The 22,529-nt window shown below is 60.8% G+C and overlaps 1 protein-coding gene across 11 annotated transcripts; it reads right to left on the bottom strand.

Annotated features, from left to right (window-relative positions):
- Positions 1-1,216: 1,216 nt before the first annotated feature.
- Positions 1,217-22,111, bottom strand: RAB3IL1 (RAB3A interacting protein like 1). Of its 11 annotated transcripts, none has more exons than XM_046016981.1 (11): positions 21,913-22,111; positions 10,562-10,817; positions 10,085-10,180; positions 9,909-9,986; positions 9,442-9,660; positions 8,377-8,523; positions 7,754-7,882; positions 7,546-7,658; positions 5,900-5,999; positions 3,053-3,119; positions 1,217-2,245 (listed from the first exon to the last, which is right to left on the bottom strand). In XM_046016981.1, exons 1-11 carry the CDS (start codon positions 22,062-22,064, stop codon positions 2,163-2,165), a joined length of 1,440 nt encoding a protein of 479 aa, XP_045872937.1. In that variant the 5' UTR covers positions 22,065-22,111; the 3' UTR covers positions 1,217-2,162. The 11 variants fall into 11 exon arrangements, with proteins under 11 accessions (XP_045872937.1, XP_045872939.1, XP_045872945.1 ...); XM_046016983.1 differs by lacking the exon at positions 21,913-22,111 and adding an exon at positions 19,323-19,388; XM_046016989.1 differs by lacking the exon at positions 21,913-22,111 and adding an exon at positions 19,066-19,151.
- Between the last annotated feature and the right edge of the window lie 418 nt (positions 22,112-22,529).

Below are 22,529 nucleotides of genomic sequence, written 5' to 3'. Positions count from 1 at the left end.
TCCTCTGTTGTGTGCCTACCACAGCCCCACAGGCCTGACGGGCAATCCTCTCCCTGGGGCAGGGCGAGCAAGTCTGGGCTGTGGGACGCTCTGTCCCGGCTCCTGAAACATGGCCTGCTGTCTCCTCGGCCCTGGGGGTGGCTCATCCAGAGGCGGGGAAGTTCTGAGGCCCAGGCCTTCATGCTTTCTCCCCCAGCTGACCCAGGACTGACAAAGGGGAGGGCAGAAAGAGGCAGGTATGTAGGAGAGGATGTTCGGGTAACCCTGTGTAACGCGGCCACACACGTCCTCCCCTGACCCCCCTCACTGATTTCTGTGCTCCACACAGCACCCTGAGGAAGAGAGTGGACGTCCGTCAGAGACCTGACCAGTGGGTATCTGAGAGGCGGGAGACGGGGGAATTCAAGTCACAGATGGGAGGGGGAGGGGGAGGTGGAGGAGAGGCAGTGGGGGAAGAGAGGGAATCTGTGAGGCAGTAGACCAAGAGCAAAAAGGCTACTGGCTGGAGAGAGGGATAGGGTTGGGCGACCTTGACACAGGCCTGGCCGGCCCACAGTCAGCCTGAGGCCTCAGGCCAGTAGGGACCCCCCTCACCAGCCCCAGGACACACTGACTCACAAGCTGCTATGCTCCCCTCCTCCCCAAGACCCCCACGGGCTTTGACCCACAGCCCTACAGGTGGCGGCGGGGGATGTGGCATCACAAGATACCTCCCCAGGTCCACCCCGGGACTCCTGGCCCTTGCTAAGAATCTGTCGGTGAGCAGGCCCGGGAAGGCCAGAGCCACCACATTCATCCCTGCCCCTGCTGCGGGCAGGCACCGCCAGTCAATCCCGCCACCGTCTGGCACTTGCCAGGCAGCCTCCAGATTTTGACTCTGAACTCCAACCTCCAGTTAGATGCACACAGGGAGACGAGAAGGGGATCTGCCCAAGGTGCCCCTGAAACAGCACGAGAGGCAGGCTCGGCACTGCTGCTCCCCCCACAGCGGGCCCCTCCGCAGGGGAGAGGAAGCCAGGCTTGGCCCTGCTAACCCACATCCCCGCAGACCGCCGGAGAGGCCTCGAGGGGTGCTCCCCACAGCAATCCCTGCAGGATTTGGGTCTAATCCCAAGCACGAGGGATGGCTGGGGAAGGATTTGGTTTCATTCCTTCAGCTACCCAAGCCTTGGCCCGAACCCCAGGGCGCAGGAGTGAAGGCGCGTGGCTGCCCCGCCTCGACCAACAAAGCCTTCCTTTATTAAATAGAGATCGTGTTACATTCCATTCAAAGGAGGAAATCAGCTGTGGTGAGGGATGTGTCCAGGTTGGATCCCGGTCCCAAGTGGGCTTTGAGGGGTGAGGAAGGGGGCCTGGGTCCTGCCTACCCTACCCCGGTCCTGTGTGCAGGGCTTGGCGGCCGCGGCCCCCGTCGTCTAGATGGCCACCCATGGCCGAACACAGACACGGATGTCCTGAGGCCCTGTTTGTGTTTTACTTTGGGAGAAAAGTATCCTAATCCTTGCAGTGGTGGTGGGGGCAGGGCCTCCTGGAGCACGGGGCTCAGATGGTGGGGGGGAGGTCAAGTACAAGGAGGAGGGGCCCTGATCCATCTTAAGAAGAGTTTGGGGAGAGTTCTCAAGCAGATACAGGTTGGTGTGCAAGTCCCTGACAGCCTCTTGGGGCCCCACCACCCCCACAGATGCTGGAGGCAGAGGGTCCTCTGGGGCCAGTCCAGGGAGGCTGCCTGGGCATAGATGAGGGTTGGCCACCAGGGGGTGCTGGTGGCCCAGAGGTGGGGGGGGATACCCTGGAGGTCAGGCCACCCAGGTGGGTGTCAGGCCCCTTTCTGAGGACGTGGCAGCAACAAGGCACCTGCAAGCAGCAGCTCCCAGGCCTGCCCCAGGTAACCCCTCCCAAGGGCTGAGCCCAAGTATAGGTCCAAGCTCCTTGGTCTTTGGTACTTTCTTGAAAGTCTCCTGGAGTCTGTGAAGACAAGGGTCTGCTCATGAGGTCCTGTCTGTCCCGGGATGAAGGTCTGGGACCAGCTCAGCAAGGCGTCCACGGCCTGGCCATTCGTCCATCTGGTTCAGCTTCTGGCTCAGGGCCGGCTCCAGCACCCTGTCTTCCCAGGCAGGTGTCGGCTGCTGCTCAGAGCCCGCCTCTAGGCCCTGGACCATGCCCTAGGTCTCCTGGGGGAAGAAGCCGAGCTTGGCCAGTGACATCTCCTTCCGCAGCCTCATGATCTCCCAAAACATCGGCTCGACTGCAGGTGGAAAGATGGATAGCTCAGGGACAGGGGCCCCTCGAGCAGATGGCCTGGCCCCTCTTCCCTGGCTTTGGGCAGGGCAGCTGGCAGGTACCCAGGGCTCCCCAGTCCCCGAGCAGAGATGACCTCAGTGGTGCCCTGACTTCTCTAAGGCTCCACACAGAAGCCTTGCAAACTTGAGTGCTGAACACACCCTACCCCGCCATGCTGGGGGCCACGGCCACGGCCCGACACCCACGTGCACAAACACACCGCCACACATTTGCTGGGCTCCATACGCTTCCCAACCCTGTCTCCCTGGGGGGCTCGGAGACCCGGAGTGGTCAGCAGAGCCACGGGGTCAGTCCGAGTTCCCCTCCAAGGCCTTGATGCCCGAGCTGGGGAAGAGAGGCTCGGACTTCAAACGGACAAGTCTGGTGTAGGAGCGGGACACTAGGCCTTGCAGAACAGGGGGAGAGGGGACAACAGGTGGATGGAGGACCTGCCGGGCGGGCCAGGGTGAAGGGGGGGACAGCAGCTGGTGTCAAATGACTATGAGGTGTACCCACAGTGGGGAGGAGGAGATCCACAGGGGACACCCACCCCATCGTAGAGGGCTTCCAATGCCAGGCCGGTAACAGGGAGCAGTCCCCTCGAGCCCCGGGGCCTGAGAGAAGTTTCTGGGTGGGAGAAGGCAGCGGAACCTGGCAGAGGCTGGCAGACTCCTCGCCTCTGTCCGGGCACCTAGGTCGGCCCCGGACAGAGCTGCTGGCCAGCCCGCTCCCTCCCATGGGCCAGCCCCGCTGGCCACCAGGGGGCGCTCACCTTCCTGCCGTACCAGGCCTTGCTGGATATAGCGGATGTAAGTGAAGAAGTTGCACACCGCGGTGATCTGGGGGCAGAAGCAGGGAGGCTGTGACCCGCCAGCCTCCAAAAGGGGTCCCCCCCCAAAGCCAGGGCAGACCAGAGACCAGAGCGGGAAACCCCACATCCCATCAGAACCAGATAATGCTCTCTGAGCCGAACAAGGCTGGGCTCTAAAATTTAGCTACCCGGGTGCCTGGGTGGCTCAGTGGGTTCAGCGTCTGCTTTCAGCTCACGTCATAGCCTCGGGGTCCCGGGATCAAGCCCCGATCGGGCACCAGCCCTGCATCGGGCTCCAGCCCCGCATCCGGTTCCCTGCTCAGCAGGAGAGTCTGCTTCTCCCCTTCTGTCTGCCCTTCCCCCCGCTCCTGTGCTCTCTTTCTCTCTCTCTTACTCTTTCGAGTAAGTCAATCAAATCTTTTAAAAAATACATAAATAAAATTTAATTATGAACAGCGGTATTAGTACTCCTCCCAATAAAAAACAAAAACAAAACCAAAACAGCAGCAATAACATTTCACCCAGCACAAGCATCCCGTGAGGCAGACATGCTCATCGTCACCATTTTACACATGGGGAAAACAGAGACCCTAAGAACAAAGCTACTGGACCACAATTACAGAGGCCACAAAGACAGTAAGTGGCTGAACTGGAAGGTGAAACCAGGTGGCCTACCCTAGAATTCACGCTCATCCCGAGGGACCTGCCTGCTCCAGGGTCTCAAGGACCTGGCCCCCGGGCCTTGGCCTGGTGCTCCTGGTAATGCCAGGATAGGAAGGGGGATCAGAAGCTGCTCACCAGGGCCACCCTGCATCCCCAGGCCTGAAGCCCCCCACTTGACCTGAGGACTGCTCCATGCTAGGCCCTGTACTGGGCACCGCAGACCCTAAGTTGGCTCAGAGGTGGGCCCTTGGGCCCTTCCACAAAGACTCTCCTGCTGCAAGAAAGGGTGCTGCAGGGGCCCTTCTCCCCATGGCTAAGAGTGTCAGCCACAAAGGGCTCATGGGTGTCCCTCTGTACCCCCTAACCCGGCACACCACAGCCAATGACTGGTGTAAAAAAGGCCAGCTCCCTTGCCTCTGGGTAGAACTCGCCCTGGGCTGCAGAGGTCCCAAGGATCAGGCTGCAGCCAGACTCCAGCTGAGGCTATCCCCTCTTCTGCTTCCTCATCCCCGCATTCTCCTTCCCTCACTCCTCCTAAGAATTGTGTAAAATCCTCATCTTAGGCTCAGCTTTTAGGGAACCCAACCGGAGACAGGGCAGAAGGTGGCCAGCAGCTGTGGCCAAAACTGTACCTACTCATGCCCAGGGTTCCAGGGGAGGGACACCAAGTGTTGGGGGCCCAGGGGGTCCAGAGTTACAGGGAGGGGACCCTCAAACACACAGAAATCCTTGCCAGGAGGACAAAGCATGTGCAGGGGCTTGGTGGCCCGGGCCAGTGTGAGAGAGGGGCGCCCCGGTCAGGGGACCAAGCCCATGTGGCTCAGGAGGGGCTATGGGGAGGTGGGGCAGAGACTGGTCTGGAGAAGCCTGTGTGCCAGACCACGGAGTTTCCCAGCAGCCAGTGGGCCCCCACCGCAGGCTGGTGAGCAAGGAGAGGCCGGGAGCAGTGGGGTTTTCTCCCCAAGGCTATGCTTCGGGAATGGAAACCTCTTCTCCCTACAGATGCCAGATGCCTTGGTCTCTTCGAGGTGGGGACTCCTTCCTAAGATTTCACACCGTTTCATCTCCCATCCCCGCTCTGCCCCAGGCAGAGACATACAAGGCCTGGAAGAAACAAAGTTCTATAGTGTTTTTTTAGTTTTTACATCTACGGATATGGTTTTGCCAGGCACAGAATGGCTGGCGAGGCTCCTTCTATGGAGTCCTGGTGGGGATCCAAAAAAAGGCCCTTGGAAAGGGCTCTGGGCGCAGAGATGCAGGGCGGAGGCCGCAGGGAAGGAGGACTCAGAATGGGGAGGCGCCAGGTCATGCCCTCCTTTCTACGGCACAGACTCCCATCAGTAAATGTAGCTCAGCTCGCTGCTGTGGGATGCATTCGGACGACACGCTGGGCACCCTGCGGAAGCTTGTTGCGCCCAGACAAGCTGCCCAGCAACGGGGCCATCTGCCCACTTTGATCCCTTTGAACAGCCTCTAATAGGTCAAGGACAGGAGATGGTTCTCTCCTTTATCCCCCAGCTCGGTGAGGTCCCCTGACCCACCCTGGGCCACTCGGCAGGTGAGGATGGGAGCTGGGATTCCTGGAGGCCTCAGGGCACCCTCCACTACGGGCAGTCTTGAGTAACAGAGAGACCTCAGCACCTTCTCAAAAGTCTGGGGCCAGAGCCTGAGCTGGGAGGTAGGAGCTTGGAATTTAAGCCTGAATTCTAAGGTCACTCCCATGATTACGTTTCGGCAAGCAAAGAGGCACCGCAGTCCTCCCTGCCCCCCAGTCGGAGGGACTGGGTCCTGCCAACAGCCATGGGAGCTCAGAAGAGGACCACTATTTCCAGAAAGGAGGCAGCCAGCCTATTCCTTGACTGCAGCCCCTGAGTCGGACAGCCAGTTAAGCTGTGCTGACTCTTGCCCTAGCGAGACCATAATAATAAAAGGGGATGGTTTTAAGCCACTAAGTTTATGGTAACTGGTTCTGCAGTAATGACAAACTAATTCACCAGGCTTGGCCGTGTGGCCTGAGTCAGTCTCTGCACCTCTCTGAGCCCGTGCCCTGCTCTGCAGATCAAGGTTGGGCTCCTCGGCCTGGGGCCCTGAGTCCTAGCCCAGGTTGCCCTAGGAAGCCCAGGACCCTCCCACTGGATGACTCACCCTGGCCCGGGAGGATGGCGAGATGTAGTAGTGGCTCTCAGAGTCTCCAAGCCGGATTCGGTGGCGACAGGCACGAGCCAGGCCGCTCAGGGCACAGGTACTAGGGGAAAGCAGAGGGGGCTGTGGGGGCTGGCGGGGGCTCGCCCACCCAGCTCACGCAGGGAGGATGGCAGGCAGAAGGATGCTCCGAGGGAGGGAGAGGCAAGTGGACCTGGGGTGGGGCCTGGCATCCTCTCCCTGAACCCCAGCTCTCCCAGGAGCCAGGGAAGGAGGCGGCAGCCTCAGAAGTCCCTGGGAGAGACGTTTGACCTATGTTGGGTCTCACCCCTGAACCCTTCACCTTGCCCCTAGGGGGCAGGAGAGCTCAGTGCACCTCATGTGAGGTATACCAAAGCTCCACTCGCTGCAGCCCCTCAAAACACCCCCTACTTTACTGGGGCCCTCTCAGTCCCACCTTCCCCAACTAAACAGGGGTCCACTGTCTCCTCCACTTGGTCACCAGGTCCTCAGGCTAAGTCATGCCAGCAGGGCTTTTGGCTTGAATCCCCTCAGCTACTCCAACCAGCCCCCTGCCTCCCCTCTCCCCTTCTCCACCTTACAGCCAGGGGCTCCTCCAAAGCCCACATCTAGCCCATCATCTTTCCCTGCTGCTTTCCTACTGTCCAGGAAACCATTATGGAGACTCTGGAGCAGAGGAAGGTCAAGTAGGCACCTGGGCTGCGGGACTTATCAGTGTCTTTGTTGCCTCCAGGTTCACTGTGACTCTGATTGGACTTGGCAGCCCTCTTTTTAGGAAACATCTATTGATGGCTGTGAAATGCTGACCTAGTGAGTCAAAGCCCAAACTTCATCCAAGACCCTTTATACTCTGACCTCAAACACTCTGCAGTCTCAGTCCTATCTCCCTCCCCATCCCATTGCTCTGCTCATAAACCCAGTGACGTTTCCATTAACACTCCGGCCTCTCGTATCTTCACTCCTTTTGTTCCCTCTGCCTGAAGGGCCCTTCCCTACTTGGCAAACTGCTGTTTGTCCTTCAAAACCTGGCTCGAAGGTGCCCCTGTGTGACAAGGCTCCCCCTGCGGGGCTTCCCTGGCAGGTCGAACCCTGGGCTGCCGAGGGCAAGGGCTCCCCGCCTCTGCCCCCTGCTCTACCCTGGCTATCCGGTTCTGCTGCGAGCCCTGCTGGATGGCAGCTGAGCTGCAGGAAGGACAAGAAGCCAAAGGCAGCCTGGTTATTTATCAGCACGAGGAGAGTGATGAGCGATATCACTTACATGGCAGGTGGGGCCCAGAACCCACTATGGGAGAGACGGTGGGGGTGGGAGAGGGATGCCTGTCAGGCCAGCCAGGAAGGGGAGACTCCCGGGAGGGCCTAGAGGTGGGGGATGGGAATCTGTGACTAGAGGCAGGAATTTGTGCCAACGTTGCCTCCTTGCCCTGCCTGAGGTCAGCCAGCGTGCCTCTGCACTCCTCCCCAGCCGGGCCTGTGCGCCACACTCCTGCCCCCCTCCCTGGCTCCCACCCCAGAACCCCCTGCCCCAGAGACGGGCCGAGGCTCAGTCCCTGGTTATCCCCTGGGCAGAGCACGAGGCTAGGCGTGGCCTTCTCAAGCAGGCAGCAGAGGGTGAAGGGCGCTAAGCTTACTTGGTGCTGCCACACTCAACCGCGGCCACCTTCATCGTGGGCGGTGTCTGCGCAGCCACGGGCTCGATGGTGAGCGTGTTGTCCTCCACGGCGGCCCGGACCAGCGCCGAGAGCTGCGACAAAGCAGGGCGGCAGGCCAGGCCATGAGCGGCTGGCCTCGGGCTGCAGGGCTGGGCCCCGGGGCTGGCCGCCCTCCGCCCCACCGCACCTCCTGCATGGTGAAGTCCAGACAGGGGCCCACGTCCTCCCGGTACACCCTTTCGAGGAAGGGGCAGGTCTTGTCCAGGGTGGGTGATTCCCGCCAGGCCTGGAACTCTGCGAACAGGGTGGTGTCCACCTGTGGGGGAGGGTGAGCCAGAGGGGGCCAGTCAAGGCGCTGGAACGTGGCAGGGACAGGTGAAGCCGAAGGAGGTGGGGACCGGGGAGGTTGAAGGGCAGGTCTGCCAGCGGGTCTGTCTCCAGGGGCCCAAGCAGGGCAGCAGAGCTCCAAGGAAGAAGTGCCTCCTTCGCTTGGCCCCCAGGGGCTCAGAACCCAAACTCCCGTAGCTAGACGTGCTTCTAGCTTCCTGGCTCTACAGGGTCACAGACTTGGGTCCAGGGCCGCGTCCCCAAGACCCTCTGCCTCCTGGAGGAGGAAAAGCTGAAGATGGGCCCCGCGGGTCCCCCGCCCCACCCCGCACACAGACACATGCACACAGAGAGAACACACATGGGGCCACCAACTGCGGGGGAGGGGGTGGAGACGATGGGCTGGTCGCCCTGGGCACATGCGCTGTGAGTGAGGCCGGGCGTGGCGGGGGCAGAGGGGTGGCCCCTCTCCCCAGCCATTACCTGTTGGGAAAAGGAGAGAGAGGTAGTGGAGGTGGGGGCCGCGGGCGGCTCCTCAGGCAGGAGCTGCCAGGCCGGCTCGTAGGTGAGGTGAACAGCTTTGCTGGGGACCACGCAGAGGAGCAGGGAGAGGAGGGGGGGCAGCCCAGGCTGGGAGGGGCGGGGCAGACAGACAGACAGGTGCACAGAGACAGACGGGAGGAAGGAGATGTTAGTGTTATGGTCAGAAGCTGAGAACTCGGAAGTGGGGGCGAGGCCTGCTTGGCATCCCCTCCCTGAAACCCCAGAGACAGGGGGCAGGATGGAGCTGGGGGCTGTCTTGGTGTCAGAGACCACAGGACCCCGAGTCCCATGCGGCCCTTGGAGGGCATGCTGGGTGCGGCCCGGAGCTGAGCTCCTGACACCTGGGGCTTGTGAGTCCCCATGGCTCCAGTTTGCCCTACTTATGTGAGGAAGGTGAGGCTCCGGCAGGGGCCTTCACGTGTCCAGGAACCCATGGCCAAGGACACCACAGCCCACTGTCCAGCCTGGACCAAAGACCCCAGCTGAGGCTGGGGGGCGCAGGGACAGCTCCCAAGGGCTCTGCCTGTCTAGGTACCCTTGCCAGAAGGTGCTGAGGACCCTCGAGTCCAGGGATGTCACAACTGGACCTCAGGGCTGCGGACATGTAGGGCCCAAGCAGCCTGTCCCCAGAGGCCCAGCGGTGGCCTCCCTAGGTCCAGGGAAGGTGTCTTCCCGAAGAACTCCTCCATCTTCCCCCAGCCCAGGCAAGGCCCTCAGGCCCCAGGCCAGCCTCAGGTGCCCAGAATACCACCTACAGCTTGGAGGGGCAGGCCCTCGTGGGAGATGTGAAGGGTACACGCACTGCACCCAGAGCCTGAGGGCCAAACCTCGTATCACAAAAAGGCTGCCTAGCCCTCCCAGACAGAGGACACCGAGGCCCAGAGATGACAGGACACGCTCCAGGTCACACTGCAAGGCGTCAGGTCTCCCTATGGGGCCCCCTGGCGTGCTGACGCCGGACACCGCCTCTGTTTCCTGCGTCTGCTGGCCGCCCATGACCCTCACCTCTTTGCCCTCCTTGTCCGGGGTGAGGGTGTGTCCAGCCGCGGGGCACACAGCAGGGCAGAGGGTGCTGCTGGTGCTCTTATGACGTAAGTGGCCCTTGCGGGGTCCGGCCTTGCTGGGGCTGAGCAGCTGCGGGTGGAGCTCGCGGTTGGGGGAGGCTGGAGTGGACGTGAGGACCAGTGTCTTCAAGGCGGTCACCTCTGCCTGCAGCATGTCGATCTGGCCGGGAAGAGGTGGCCGTCAAGCCAAGTCCAGGACTAATGTCACCGCGGCTGCCAGCCACTGGCCACCCCAGCTCAGGACGGCCTGTCCCAGCGGTGACTAGGACCTAAGCCCCCTGCCCCCTTACCCCTGGAACAGCCTTTGAGGTGGGGACTGAGACACCCATCCTACAGATGGGGAAACTGAGGCTCGCCGTATGCCAGGGCTCTTGAGATGCACCTGTCTGGGAGCTGGCCGGGCCTCACCTTGCCCCGCGCCTCCTTCAGCTGCTTTTCCGACGCCGCCTGCTTCATGTTGGCTTCCCGCACCATCTTGTGGGCTTCCTGGGAAGAAGGCAGGCTGTGCATGAGTGGTGAGGGGCCAGCGCGCAGCCGGCAGACCCGTTTCCCCCACCCATCCCCCCGCGGGCCGGCCGCGGTACCTCGAACAGGCTGGCCGTCAGCTCCTCCAGCTCCCGTTCCAGCTGCTCCCGCACCTTGGACAGCCGCTCGCACTCCTCGTCCTTCAGCTTCAGCTCCTGCGGGGTCCAGGGTGGGAGGCTGTCAGCCTGGCATGGGGGGTGGGAGGGGACCCAGGCCCGCCAGTCGGGCTCCACTGCCAGGGTCCTCTTCCGTGGGCCTCTGAGCCCCAGCCTCCCTTCCTCTGGCGCCCTACAGCTTAGGATGCGTTGCCCACTTTGCTGCAGCGCGATGTCGAAACCCCAACCGTCGGCCTCTCTGAGAGCTCAGAACGGGCCGTCAGAGCAGTCCAGACGGCTGGAAATCCTTCAGAAGTCACCAGAACTGGTTTCTCCTCTGTGCTGCCCTCACGCTCGGCACGGCCTCTGTGCGGGTGCTCAGGGAGAGCCCATGGCCCCCTCCAGGGGGGCCCCATGTCCCCGCCACCCTAGGAGCCCCACCTTCTGGGCTTTGTGCAGCTCGTCCTTCAGGAACTCGGAGCCCTTCTCCCGGATCTCCATGGAAGAGCTTCGCAGGCGCAACACGTCCAGCCGGGCGGCCGCGGGGCCCTCCTCACCTTGGGCCTCCTCCCCTCCAGGGCTCTCTGCCAGGCCTCCTGGGGACTCCCTGTGGCTTCTGCAGGGGCCCACGCTCTTCCAGGGGACTGGGACAGCTTCTTTGAGGGGCGGCGGGTGGCCCTCGTCTGGGTGGGGCTGGCTGCGGGGCAAACAGCAAGTCCAGGGTGGGGGTCCTGAGACCCAGAACTGAGCCGAGGGACCGACCCTGAGCCTCACGCCTGCCACTCGGGGCTTGATCTGGACCCATGTGTAAAACATATACACTACCCGCGAGGCTGTCGCTGGGCTGTCCCACAGAGGGACCAAACGCGGGGTCTCCTGGGGGCCAGGTCGGGGCGCCCTCTTTGCTGACAACCACCCTCTCAGGCCTAGAGCCTAGGGCTGGGCTTGGCATACAGTAGGCGCTCAGTTCGGGTTTGTCCAGCAGGAGACTGTAAATGCGTCAGTGCTGAGAATCTGAGTCTCCATTTCTACAAAGTGGGGACAGTCCCCTGGGCCCTACCTCTGGGGTCACCCAGTGGCTCTGATGCAGCACACAGGGGGCACCTGGGTGGCTCAGTCACTAAGCGTCTGCCATGGGCTCAGACCCTGATCCCAGGGTCTAGGGATCCAGCCCCCAGTTCAGCTCCCTGCTCAGTGGGGTGACTTGCTTCTCCCTCTCCTTTGGCCCCTCCCCTCACTTGTGCTCTTGGCAGGGGGCTCTTTCTCAAATAAATAAATAAAATCTTAAAACAAAAACCTGCACACGGGTGGTGGGGTGATGGACGTTGGGGAGGGTATGTGCTATGGTGAGTGCTGTGAAGTGTGTAAACCTGACGATTCACAGACCTGTACCCCCGGGGCTAATAATACATTATATGTTAATAAAAAAAATAAAATTTAAAGAAAAAAACCCTCTGCACACAGGAGGCATTTCAATGAGAACTGTCTTCTTGGCTACTGTTAATGCAAATTTTATGCAAATTATACCCCACTCTGGGTAGGCAGGAGAGGAAGGGCCCAGCCAGGGCCCACCGAGCTGAGGAAGGAAGATTCTGCCACACAGCCCAGGCAAGGCAGACTGTCTTCCTGCTCCCTGAGCCTTGTTGGGGACAGTCCCGGCTTGCCACTGCTCTGCCCTGTGACGACCTCAGGCAAACACCCGTCTCTGGGCCTCAGGACCCTTCTCTCTCTGAAGTCAAAGACCCTTGAGGTAGTGCTGTGGCCAGCAGCCTCCGTGCCCCCCCATCCATCCACACTCCCGATCCTGCAAGAGACCCTGCGGAGGGAGGGAGGCAGGAAGGGAAAGGGCTCGGGGCCCAGCAGCGGTTTGTGCCAAGACAGCACCTCCGGACTCGCTCACTCAGCAGAAGCTGGCGGGCCCCTGAGCCAGCAGCTTTGGGGCTGTGATGAGGGGGTGGGGAAGCAGAGGGGAGGGGGCTCCCGGGGCCCACGCAGGAGGGAGGAAAGCCAGGGCCAAGGGGTCATGGGACTCAGGCTAACTCAGGCGCAAGCGTGAAAGGCAAGACTGGGGGTCAGTCCCTCCTCCCTGTCATCCGGAACCTGAGACAGTCACCAAGCAGCCCCTGAGCTCCGGTTCCTTCCAGGTAGCACAAAGTTGCTGGGGACCCAGGGGACCCCTACCAACAAGCCTATTCCCAGCCCTTCTTCATGTGGCTGTGTCCCTGCGCCCAGCCCAGCCTGCCTTCTGCTTTGGGACCCGCACAGCGTGTGGCCTCATGGTTGCTTGGCTGGGTCCTGCCTGGCAGGGACCGGGGGCTCTGACAGATAAAGTGGGAAAACACATCTATCACTCCATCAACAGTGACTATGCCGGACAGGGATCCTTCCTAATACCTTTGTGTGGGGGGGGGTGGTCCTCGTTGGCAAGGGGTCCCCAAGGCGTGAGCAGGGGCTGTGGCAATGGTATGGCAGCCCTGGGCTGGGGTCTGCACCTCGGGGCGTCACCCTGAGCCAGAGGCCCCCTGGGCTGCTCTGTGCCTGTCCTCTCATTTACAGCTCTCAACAGCATTCATGGGACAGTCCCCGTCCTACAGATGAGGGATGGGGTCTCAGAGAAGAGCAGAACGGGCCCAGGCTCACAGGGCTGCTCAGAGACAGCAGGGACTTCTACAGTCCAGGCCCAAAGCGCCCCCGGCCGGTAGGGGGCGGTGTGAGGGCACAGTCAGGGCATCTGCTTCAGGACCCAGGGCTGCAAGGCTCAGGCGGGCTCGGGAGACTCCTCCTTGGCTGCAGCAGGGAAATCTGACCCAATTCTGGCCCGACTGACTTCTCAGATTCTGCTCCGGCCCAGAAACTGCCTCCCAGGAGGGCAGGCCGGGGCTGGGAGAGTGGAGGCTGAGAGCAGAAGTCAGAGTCGGGCCGGGCCAGGGTCCACACCAGGTTCCGAGCTGGGGTACACACCAGACCCTGGGAATGTCACTGCAATTCTCTGAAGCCACCTGTGGGACGAGTAAAAGCCTGGAAGAGGCGGACTAAGAACCAGGTGAAGAAGTCACGGAATCCAGCACCCGGGAAAGACAGGGCCGTCTGCAGCCACACTGCTGCGCCTGCCCAGGCTCTGGGTCCCGTAGCCCAAACCACCGGCCCAGGCAAGTCTCCTGGCCTCTTCTCAGCCAGAGGGAAAGGGCCCAGGGCCATTTTCTCGGGTGAGAGAGGATGGCCCTTGTCACTTGGACTAGCCAGGGGCAGTGGACCCCAACTCAGGGACTGCCCGCTACAACAGGACGAACAAGAACTGTGGGTCAAGGAGGGGGGCGACCAGCAGGATCCCCAGGTTTTAGACACCCAGCCCTGTGTCTTTTCCTCTGTAAGGACCACCCCAGACATCACCAGCGCCGCCGCCGAGGAGAAAAAGACCTCCAGCCCCTCCCACGAAGGCCACCAGAGTGGTCAAAAACTCTCCTGTTGGTCCCAAGGTCATGGGCTGGGGTTACGGCCGGACTGTCCTCCATCATTTTCCCAACAGGCTCTCACTTCAGCCCACTGCTGGGAAGGATGAGCCCAATTTTGCAGCCAGAGGAAAGGATGGCCTCCCCACGTCCCCCTTCCCCAGTGTAAAATTCCAACTTGAAAATCCTGACGGCAGAAAGCGTGGGAAGAGAAGGACTGCCCGGACATTACCAAATGCCCAACGCCTGGGCCAGGGGTTCAGGAAAGATGGGGTCTCCCTGTACTGGGAGGGAAGCTTGAATCTGTAGGCCCTCCCCTCACGCTTCAGAGCTGTGAGGCAACTCAGAAATTTCAGAGAAAGGAGGGACCCCAGGCCCCACAGGTCCAGCCGAAGCCAGAACCCTCTATCTTCACATATTCAGCATCCCAGATCAGGGGCTGGAAAACCTCGATGTGAATGCCCGCGGGGCTGGGGAACCCCCTCCTTGGACAAGCATGGGCTACTACTTCAGTTCTTCTGCCTCGCACCCCCTCCCCACCCCTCAGTCCAGGTCCACGGCCCTCAGCCCGAGCCTTTTCAGCCCCCATTCCCTGCAGAAACAGTCCAGAGTCCAGAGTCCAGAATGTGCTCCAGGGAGGGCCCGTTACAGGACCCAGGGCCACTGGGAAGAGATTAGAGGCAGAAGACAGTAAGAGTCAAGGTCAGAGGAAAGTGGGAGCACCCAACATCCCCCATCCTGAAGCAGGCTCTGCTGTCTAGAACCCACGACAGTTAGACAGGAAAGGCCCCACGGGGTCACTTCCCCAGGAAACACACATGGGGGGAGGGGAGCAGCAACCGCAATGCTCACCCCCCAATCCTGCCCTAGAAGGGCCAGCAGGGCTTTCGTCCCCATCCACAAAAAACGACAAGCTGAGAATGAGGACCCCCAGATCCAATGATCCCAGCAATCCCCACTGGGCCAGAAGGGCCTGACCAGAATCCGGCATCCTCTTTCCATCTCCAGCCCAACCACCTGCCATGAGTCTCTCTGACCTTCAATCTCTCCCTACTGGTCCACTGACCAGCACCCAGGTCACCTCTTTGAACTAAAGATCCCTGTGTTAATGGGCATGCTGGGTTCATTAGAGAAGACGGAAGGAACTAGTTAGGGAAGCTCTAAAATGGGGTGGAACGGGGAGAGGCTGGGAGGGCATGCTGGGAGTGCTCACCTTCTGCCCGGGGCCAACAGGGTGGCTATCAGTGATCTGGTCCATGGGGCAGTGCCACGGCACAGGAGCCCCGTTCAGACTTACGGCCCTGCACGCACAGGCATTCCGGTAAGCCCTGACGCTGACAGCCAAGGGACTCCTCCTGTCCAGGGGCCCCGAGGAGTCCCAGCAAAGGTTTCACGCATCGGCTCCTGCAAGCCGGGCTGCAAGTCCAGCCAGGCGAAGAGGACAGAGGGGCTACGTCTTCAGCTCTGAACCCTCACAATGTCGCTGCAGGGCTATGCTCCCCCCGAGCAGGTCCTGGCAATGAGGTGCCTGGTGTTCAGAGAGGGATGGTGTGACCCGACCGGAACACGCAGCAAAGAAGAGGCAGGGTGGGAACAGAACCCAGAGTCCCCCCACTACTGCATCATGTGACCTGTCACCCGGAGAAATCCAGACGGAAGGAAAGGGATGAATGGTGGTTTTGGAGAAGTGAGGCAGGACGCAGATGGGGTTTGAGGAAGTTTGAGCCCGTGCCTGAGGGGGTGGGGGGGTGGGGATGGTAGGGGCTCCATCCAAGGCTGTTGCATAAGCCAGGCAGGTCCTGGGCTCAGGAGGGATGTGCGGAGGCGACAGACACACAAAAGACTCTGACGGGGGAATCTTGGCAGGAACTAGGGGCTGGAGAGGGTGATGGGGGAAAAAAAAAAAGCAACAAAACTACGGTAATTAACATAATGAAATGGTGCCCGCCATGGGAACAGGGAACTGGGAGGGGGTCTGTCAGGGAAGGGAGAGGGGGTAGCTGAAGCGTCTGGGGAATGGCATGTCCTATACAGGTCTCTAGGTGGCTAAGGGGAGGTACCCGGCCCGGAGGGAGCAACTGTCATCTGAGGGAGCACTGGGGGAGGAGTAACAGAGAAGCCTAGGACCACAGAGCCAGCTGGAGAACCGAGGAGCAGCCACCCCAGGGCTGGAAGGGAGAGTTCTAGAATGGGGCAACGGTGTCCTATATGTCACACATGGGAACAGAACATCAGGCTTGCGAGCAGAGCAGGACCCTGGGGTTGGGGGGGGGGGGTGTGCAGTGGAAGCAGGAAAATCTGGACCACTCCGGCAAGGGGGACCTGCTGCAGGATGGAAGGCAGGGAGGCTGGAACACCTGAAGCAGGTGGACAGGGCTGAGCAAGCCTCTCTTTGGGGGAGCCCCAGGGCTGCCAGCCAGCCCAGCCCAGCCCAGTCCTGGGTCTCCACGGAGAGCCAGCACCAGGCCTGGGAGCGTAGGAGCTCGGTCTGCGCACACAGCACCTGCCTCACAGCCACCTGCTCAGTCCTAGAAGGGCCCTCGAAAATCCAGCACATACAAAGCGAGCATCTCTCATGTGCTAGGCACCCCATCAGCCCCGACCCACCCAATCTGCACGACCACACAGATTTGAGCCACACTGTCCCTGAGCCCCCTGCCGATCACCACTCTGTTGGGCACAAATCTGGGGCAGAGGTGGGGAGTGTCTAGGACAAGCAGGATTCTCCTGAGGGTCTGATAGATAGTTAGGGTAGGGTAGATAGTTAGATCAAGGAGGGCTTCCAGGAAGAAGCAGCAGCTGGGAGAGGTGCGCAAATGCTTCCCAGGCAGGAGGCCCACCTTCCTTCCATACTCCAGAGGAAGTCTGAGCCTATGGACCCCTGTGACTTAGGCCCGACAGGCAGGAGCTCGAAAATCCAAGTCCCTCAGAACCCAGAGCAGTTAAGTGACCTGCTCAAGATCACACAGCCCGTCTGCAGCCCCAGGGTTCCCCAGCATCCCGCTCATTCCAAAGATGCAGCCTCCATCTCTGGGAGGGTAGGGGAATCTCTTTTCACTCCTGAGCAGTCCATCCGAGTCTGGCTCTCCCTAGAGAAAGGTAATGATTAGCCCTATCAGAGAGGGAAATGGAGACCAGGGGAGAAAACTAGCCCAGAACTCAATTTCTGGCTTTTGCTGACCAAGGCCCAAGTACCTAGCACCATGTTAGCTGCAGAGAACCAAGAAGCGGCCCTCACCCCATCTCAGAGCAGGCTTGGCATCCAAGACTAAGGACATGAGAAGCTCTGGGCGATGGGGAGGGGCGCATCCCAATTTGGGGGGAACCGCCTCTGAGTTCAGCATTCAGGGCTCCTGCACAAGAAGTCCCAAGGAAGAGGGCCCACCTGAGCTCCTGCAGAGTCCTGCCACTGGCACCCACCCCAGGGGAGCAGCCCTGGGTCCACGGCCAAGGTGGGGTGAACCAGCACCAGGGCCTCACCATTAGCGGCAACCATCCCTCACCTGCAGATAAGGAAGGAAGGTGAGAAAGGAAGCCCCAGAGACGCTGACAGCTTAGCCCGGGCCACTGACCCCTGGTCCCAGACTCCTCATACTCTAGAATGAAGGACCAAATATGCACCTACCCAGACTGTCCTGAGCCCCTAGGGGCCAGAAGCCCAAGTAGCTCAGTTAGACTTACATGGATAAGTAGGACCCCAAGCAGGGTCCCTTCTGGCTCCTGCTGGAGTTTGGGTGAGCTCCTAGGACTCGAGGCGCCCAGTGGATGTTGGCAGCTTGGCCCCTGATCCTTCAATCCCTGCCTCTAATATCCGACTGGGGGAAATCCACAAAAATGCAGTGCTCAAAGTAACCCCAAAAGTCGGCCTCTCACTCCCAGGTGTCCAGCTCCTCTTTCCGCCCCTCATGCTTTCCATCTGCATTTATAAAGCGCCTACTAGGTGCTCTATACCTGGCTAGGCCCTGGGGTTAGGCTAGGTCCTAGGGGTCTAAATGTACGTACAGGAAGTGAGTTATAGGGGCGCCTGGGTGGGTCAGTTGGTTAAGCGTCTGCCGTTGGCTCAGGTCATGGTCCCAGGGTCCTGGGATCATCATGGGATCACCGCATCCAGCTCCCTGCCCAGCAGGAAGTCTGCTTCTCTCTCTCCCTCTGCCCCTCCCCGCTGCTTGTGCTAGCTCTCTCTTTCTCTCAAATAAAAAAATAAAATCCTAAAAAAGAAAAAAAAAAGAAACAAAAAGAAATGAGTCATACTGAGGATCATGTGGGGGTCAGCTTGGCAGCCCGGTTCATCCAGAAGGCTCTTGGGAATATGGCCGGGAGGCTGGACTGGGGCGGGGGGAGGGGGGTCTTCTCCAGGACCCTGAGTCTTTGTGACCCTGTCCTTAAAGAGGACCTACTGGGCTCCCAGCCCTGTCTGTCGGCCCCAACCCGGATGCCGCCAGGCAAGGGCACTCAGGGCATGGATCAGCCCCCAACCCCTCCCACCCCAACCTCTCATTTCACCCAGAGACCCAGAGAAGTGAGGGCATACTCTCAAGATCACACAGCAACTCAGTGACTGTTTCACCTGGGTGACCCCCAACACACGGGGTCACAAGCTTCTTCCAGACTGGGCTGTGCCCGTTACACAGTTAACCCCACGCAAGACTGTGCTAACCCCATCAGGTCCCACACAACCACTTTCTCCCTGAACTGTCTTCCTCAGGGGCGGGGAAGGACTTTTTCAAAGGACATACTCTGCTTCACCTTTCACCCTTTAAGGGGCATGCCTCTCCACACCTCACCCCTACCTGGAGCCCTTTCTCTCAGCACCCCCTGCTGGGGACAAAGCCTCACTCACTACTCCCTAGCATCTCAGCCCAAGCTTTGCTAGGGGGCACGGAGTCAAGAGGATCCAGCAGGCATCAGAAACCTCTCCAGCCAGCGGGCACCACCTCCTCCCTCCAGCAGGCCTGCCCTCACTCCCCAGCTCTGGCTGGGAAAGAGCCCTGTCCTGGGACTTCCCCTCACCCCACAGCTGGCCCAGTTCTTTACAGGAATACAAGCCACCCCACTCTGGCCACAGCTCTTCCAGGACCTGGCCTTCCCAGGCCATGGGGAAGAGGAAGTGTTTGCCCAAGTCCCTGAGAAGACCACAGCCTTCCTACACGACCAGGGCAGGGGACCCACACCACGTCGGCCAAGGAACGGGGATCACCCCTGGGAGCCAATAAACAACAGGGACTGAGGCCACTAAACCCGGACCCGGGGCGGTGCTGCCCTCCTTCAGACCGCGGGGAGGTCCTACCGCACACCTCTGAGCCGGCTGATCCAGGAGCCCCAGATGGAGGTTCATCAACTAACTAGTGACCTTGGCAGAGACCCAGCCACCTTTCCCAACTGCACTGCTTTCCAAGGGTTCATCCAGGCTGGGGTGGGGGGGGGGCTCCTCCAGGTGCACACCCCACACTTACTCCGGCTTGCAAGCCACCTCCACTCTGCCCGCCCCCTTCTCACTCGCGCTCCAGATGGGCCAGGAGTTGGCGCCCGCACGCCGGGATGGTCCGCAGCCCACCCTTCGCACTCCGCACCCACAGAGAGCGCCCCCGACCCCTCCCCGCGGGGCGTCCTTCCACCTCCGCAGCGAGTTAGCTCGCGCGTCCCGGTGCTGCAGGGCGCCCCTCCGCCGCCGGCCGGGTGCACACGCGGCGGAGACACCCCCCACCCCCCAGCCCCGGAGGCCGCCGCGGTGCAGGGACCGCGCGCGGACCTACCCGCTCCACATCCCGGCGCCGCCGCGAGCTCCCTGCACCGCCCCGCGCCGCGTCCCCGCCCGCCGCCTGTCAGGCCCGCCAGCAGCCCCCACCGGCCCTAGCCAGCCCCGGCCCCCTCCCTTCCCGGCGGGTCACGTGGCCGAGGGGGTGGCCCGAGGACACGTGCCCGGCCCCGCCCCTCCGCCCCGGGACAGTGCGGCGGCGGGAGTGGGGGAGGAGCCGGCGGCCCGCGCGCCCTGCGGCCGGCTCCTCTCTGGTCCTCCCGCACCTCGGCGCGGCGCCTCCCGAGCCCTCGGCCACGGCTGCTCAGGAACCTTGGCGGCCGAGCGGTCGGAGCCCGCCGACAGCCCCCGGCGCCCACAGCCGGCTGCTGACCCGCACGCCCCTGCCCTGGGCTCCCCGGGCTCTGTGCCGGTTCCTGGAAGGTGGGAAAGGGGCCAGACCCCAAAACAAGTTTTCTCGGGCTTACTCTTGAGCGCTCATCCCAAAGGAAGACCCACCTTTGGCCCGAGCCTTCAACCCCAGCCCTCCCCCACCCGCAGCCCACGCCCACCTCACAAAGGGCCTTCCCCTCTTGTTGGGAACACTCCCTGCCCATCCCTTCCCTGCCTTGGCCCAGCATCTACTGGCCGGGGGTGGGGGAGGGGGATGGGGGGGTGCCCCCCCCCACGCACCCCTGTCCGGATTTAGGTCCTCTGTAAAACCTAGTCCCAGACCACTGGTCTTCCTGTCTCTCCATCCCCCTTTGCCCTTTGTCACTGTTCTCAGCCCTGACTGCCCCCCCCCCCCCACTTCAGCCTGCAGCCGGACCTAGTGAAAGGATATCTCTTCTCTCCTGCCAGGGACCGTGGCCCCCACCTCTGTGTCCAGAGAGGCCTAGGAGGCCAAGAGGAGGGAGGTGGTTCCCTTCCAGATGGTACCAGGACTCAGGATACTACGCTTCCAGACCCACAGAGCTGGGACCCCAGGCTTGAATTTATCAGGTCTTCACTAGGGACACACATTTCTTCCATTCATTCATTCATCCTTCCATCCATCCTGTCTGAGCACAAACTGTGGATCATATAAGGGCTGGGGGTCCAAACTGCACAGACACATGCTCTGTTATCCCAGGGAACCAATATGGTAAGGGGACAGCAGGATGGGAGACATACTCACAAGGACCCCTACTTCTAGGGCCACTACTCAGAGTACACTCTACTAAGTACACAGTGCCTTGTCACAAATAGAAAATGGTACTGCCTTCCTAGAGGGGTGCAGCCCATGCCAAGGTACAGAACTTGGTGAGTGGAGAACAGGCTGGATTTTATGCCTGCTCGCTGACTCCCTTGACTGGCATGTTGTGCAGTGAACAACCTAGGCAGCCCACTGTGACGTCCCTTCTGACTTACCAGAATCATTCTGCCCAATCCTCCAATGCCCTTCACCCTGTAAGGCAACTGTTTCTAAGACTGTGGTTTCCCAAGGGCAGAAACCATCTCCTTCTCCGTGCAGTGTTTCTCTGCCTTCCCCTGCCTAGTACAGGGTCTGGCCCAAAGCAGATGTCCCCACCATGTTTGTTGACTTGAGTCCTATACCAAATAAGTCTCGAGCAATTGCTGTTTTCCTGGCCCTTGCTCTGTTCATTATTTAGGAGAAGGGGGAGAAGACACAAAAGGAGCTCAGGACAGGGCCCTTACCCTCCAAGACTTCACAAGCCTGGGCAGGAGATAAGACTGGTCCAAGTCATGGTAACCCGGACTGGTGGGAGATAAAGGCACAAAGGTGGTATCATCCCAGGCTAAGGCTCCAGAGGAAGAGTCCTTAGCAGGACAGGGGAGGGTCAGTGGACTTAAACGAGGCCTCCAAGGATAAATGTGGGGTTACCATTCTGGGAGCACTGACACCCAAATTACTACCTAAAAATACCACATCTTCGACGCATCCGATGACCTTCAACAGCCAGGCCTCACTAGCTCCTTCTACAGCCCAGTGCGCTCTGCTCCCCAGCTGAAAAGGATTGGTCTCAGAGAAGTTTAGGAACCTACCTGATATCACACAGCCAGGGGTGGCGGGGCTGTGACCTCTTACAGCAGTTTTCTGAAAAGACAGCCCGGAAACTAGAGAACTCACTAGAAACTGCAGCTGTGTGCAGTCAAGCAAAAAGAGGAGACTGCTGGGGCCTGGCCAGCAGGTGAGGAGGGACTCAAACAAATGCCCTTCGCCCCTCTCCGCACCATCCCCATCCCCACCTGGCAGTCCAGACCACAGAGTCTTGGCTGGAAGCAGATGAGGAGCAGGAACTTGCAAGCCGGGATGACCCAGGCCCCAATTCTGACTTCGCTCTCTCTGCTCACCATGTGACCCAGGATGTTTGTCTTGCCCTCTCTGAGCCTCAGACTCTGTGTCTGTCCAACCACCAAGATAGACAATCGGAGTCACCCCTTGGCGCTGACCTTGTAGGAGGCTCATGAAATTCCTCCGAGTTCCATGCCAGTCGCCTGTCAGGAGCCTGGGTTCTTCCTCCCTCCTCCCCCAGGGCCCCTACAAAATGGCAAGCTATCCCCCCGCCCCCCCTGCTCCGTGACCATGACTGAGGTCACTGGCTCACCTGTCTGTGTCCCAGGACTCCTCTCCCAAGTTCCCGTCAAGCGCAGGGCCCAGAGCTGATGGGGCGTAGCGGACAGCCCCCGAGCTCAGTGCCAGGAACACGGGGCATGTTCCTCGGGCAGGACACCTGGTGTGCTCCTTGGAGTCATCCATGCCAGGGCCAGCTTGAGGGTCCCTCTGGAGACTGCCAGGAAGGTGGTGGCAAGAGCCTTCTCCCCCTCCACCCCCCAGCCCCGCCCCAGGCTGAGCCTCACGCTAACCTTTGCTATCTCTGAGGAGCAGTGGCCTGGGAGGAAGGCTCCTCCCAGCAGGCCTCTATCTCCTGAAACCCCGTAATTATTAACTCCTGTGGCTCAGCGGGCAGCAGAAGGCACCAGGGGCCCTCCTTCCTGGGCTCCAAGCCGGGGAAAGGTAAGACTCGCTGAAGGGTCCTGGGAGCTTTCCTCTGCATGCCCAAGGCCCCAGCTTCCACTAGGCCCAAAGAAGGAGCTACCTGTCCCCTCCCTGCGCAGGCCGACAAGGTGGAAAGCCCCGTCCAGCCCAGGCTCTATCACCAACTGGTTGTGTGGCTTTGGGCAAGGACCCCCGCCTGCCGCCTCCCCATCCCAAACTTGGCCT

Source organism: Meles meles, chromosome 8 (assembly GCF_922984935.1).
Source record: "Meles meles chromosome 8, mMelMel3.1 paternal haplotype, whole genome shotgun sequence".
NCBI lineage: Eukaryota > Metazoa > Chordata > Mammalia > Carnivora > Mustelidae > Meles > Meles meles.
The sequence above is the reverse complement of the archived record's forward strand: the minus strand, read 5'-3'. Positions and strand labels throughout refer to the sequence as shown.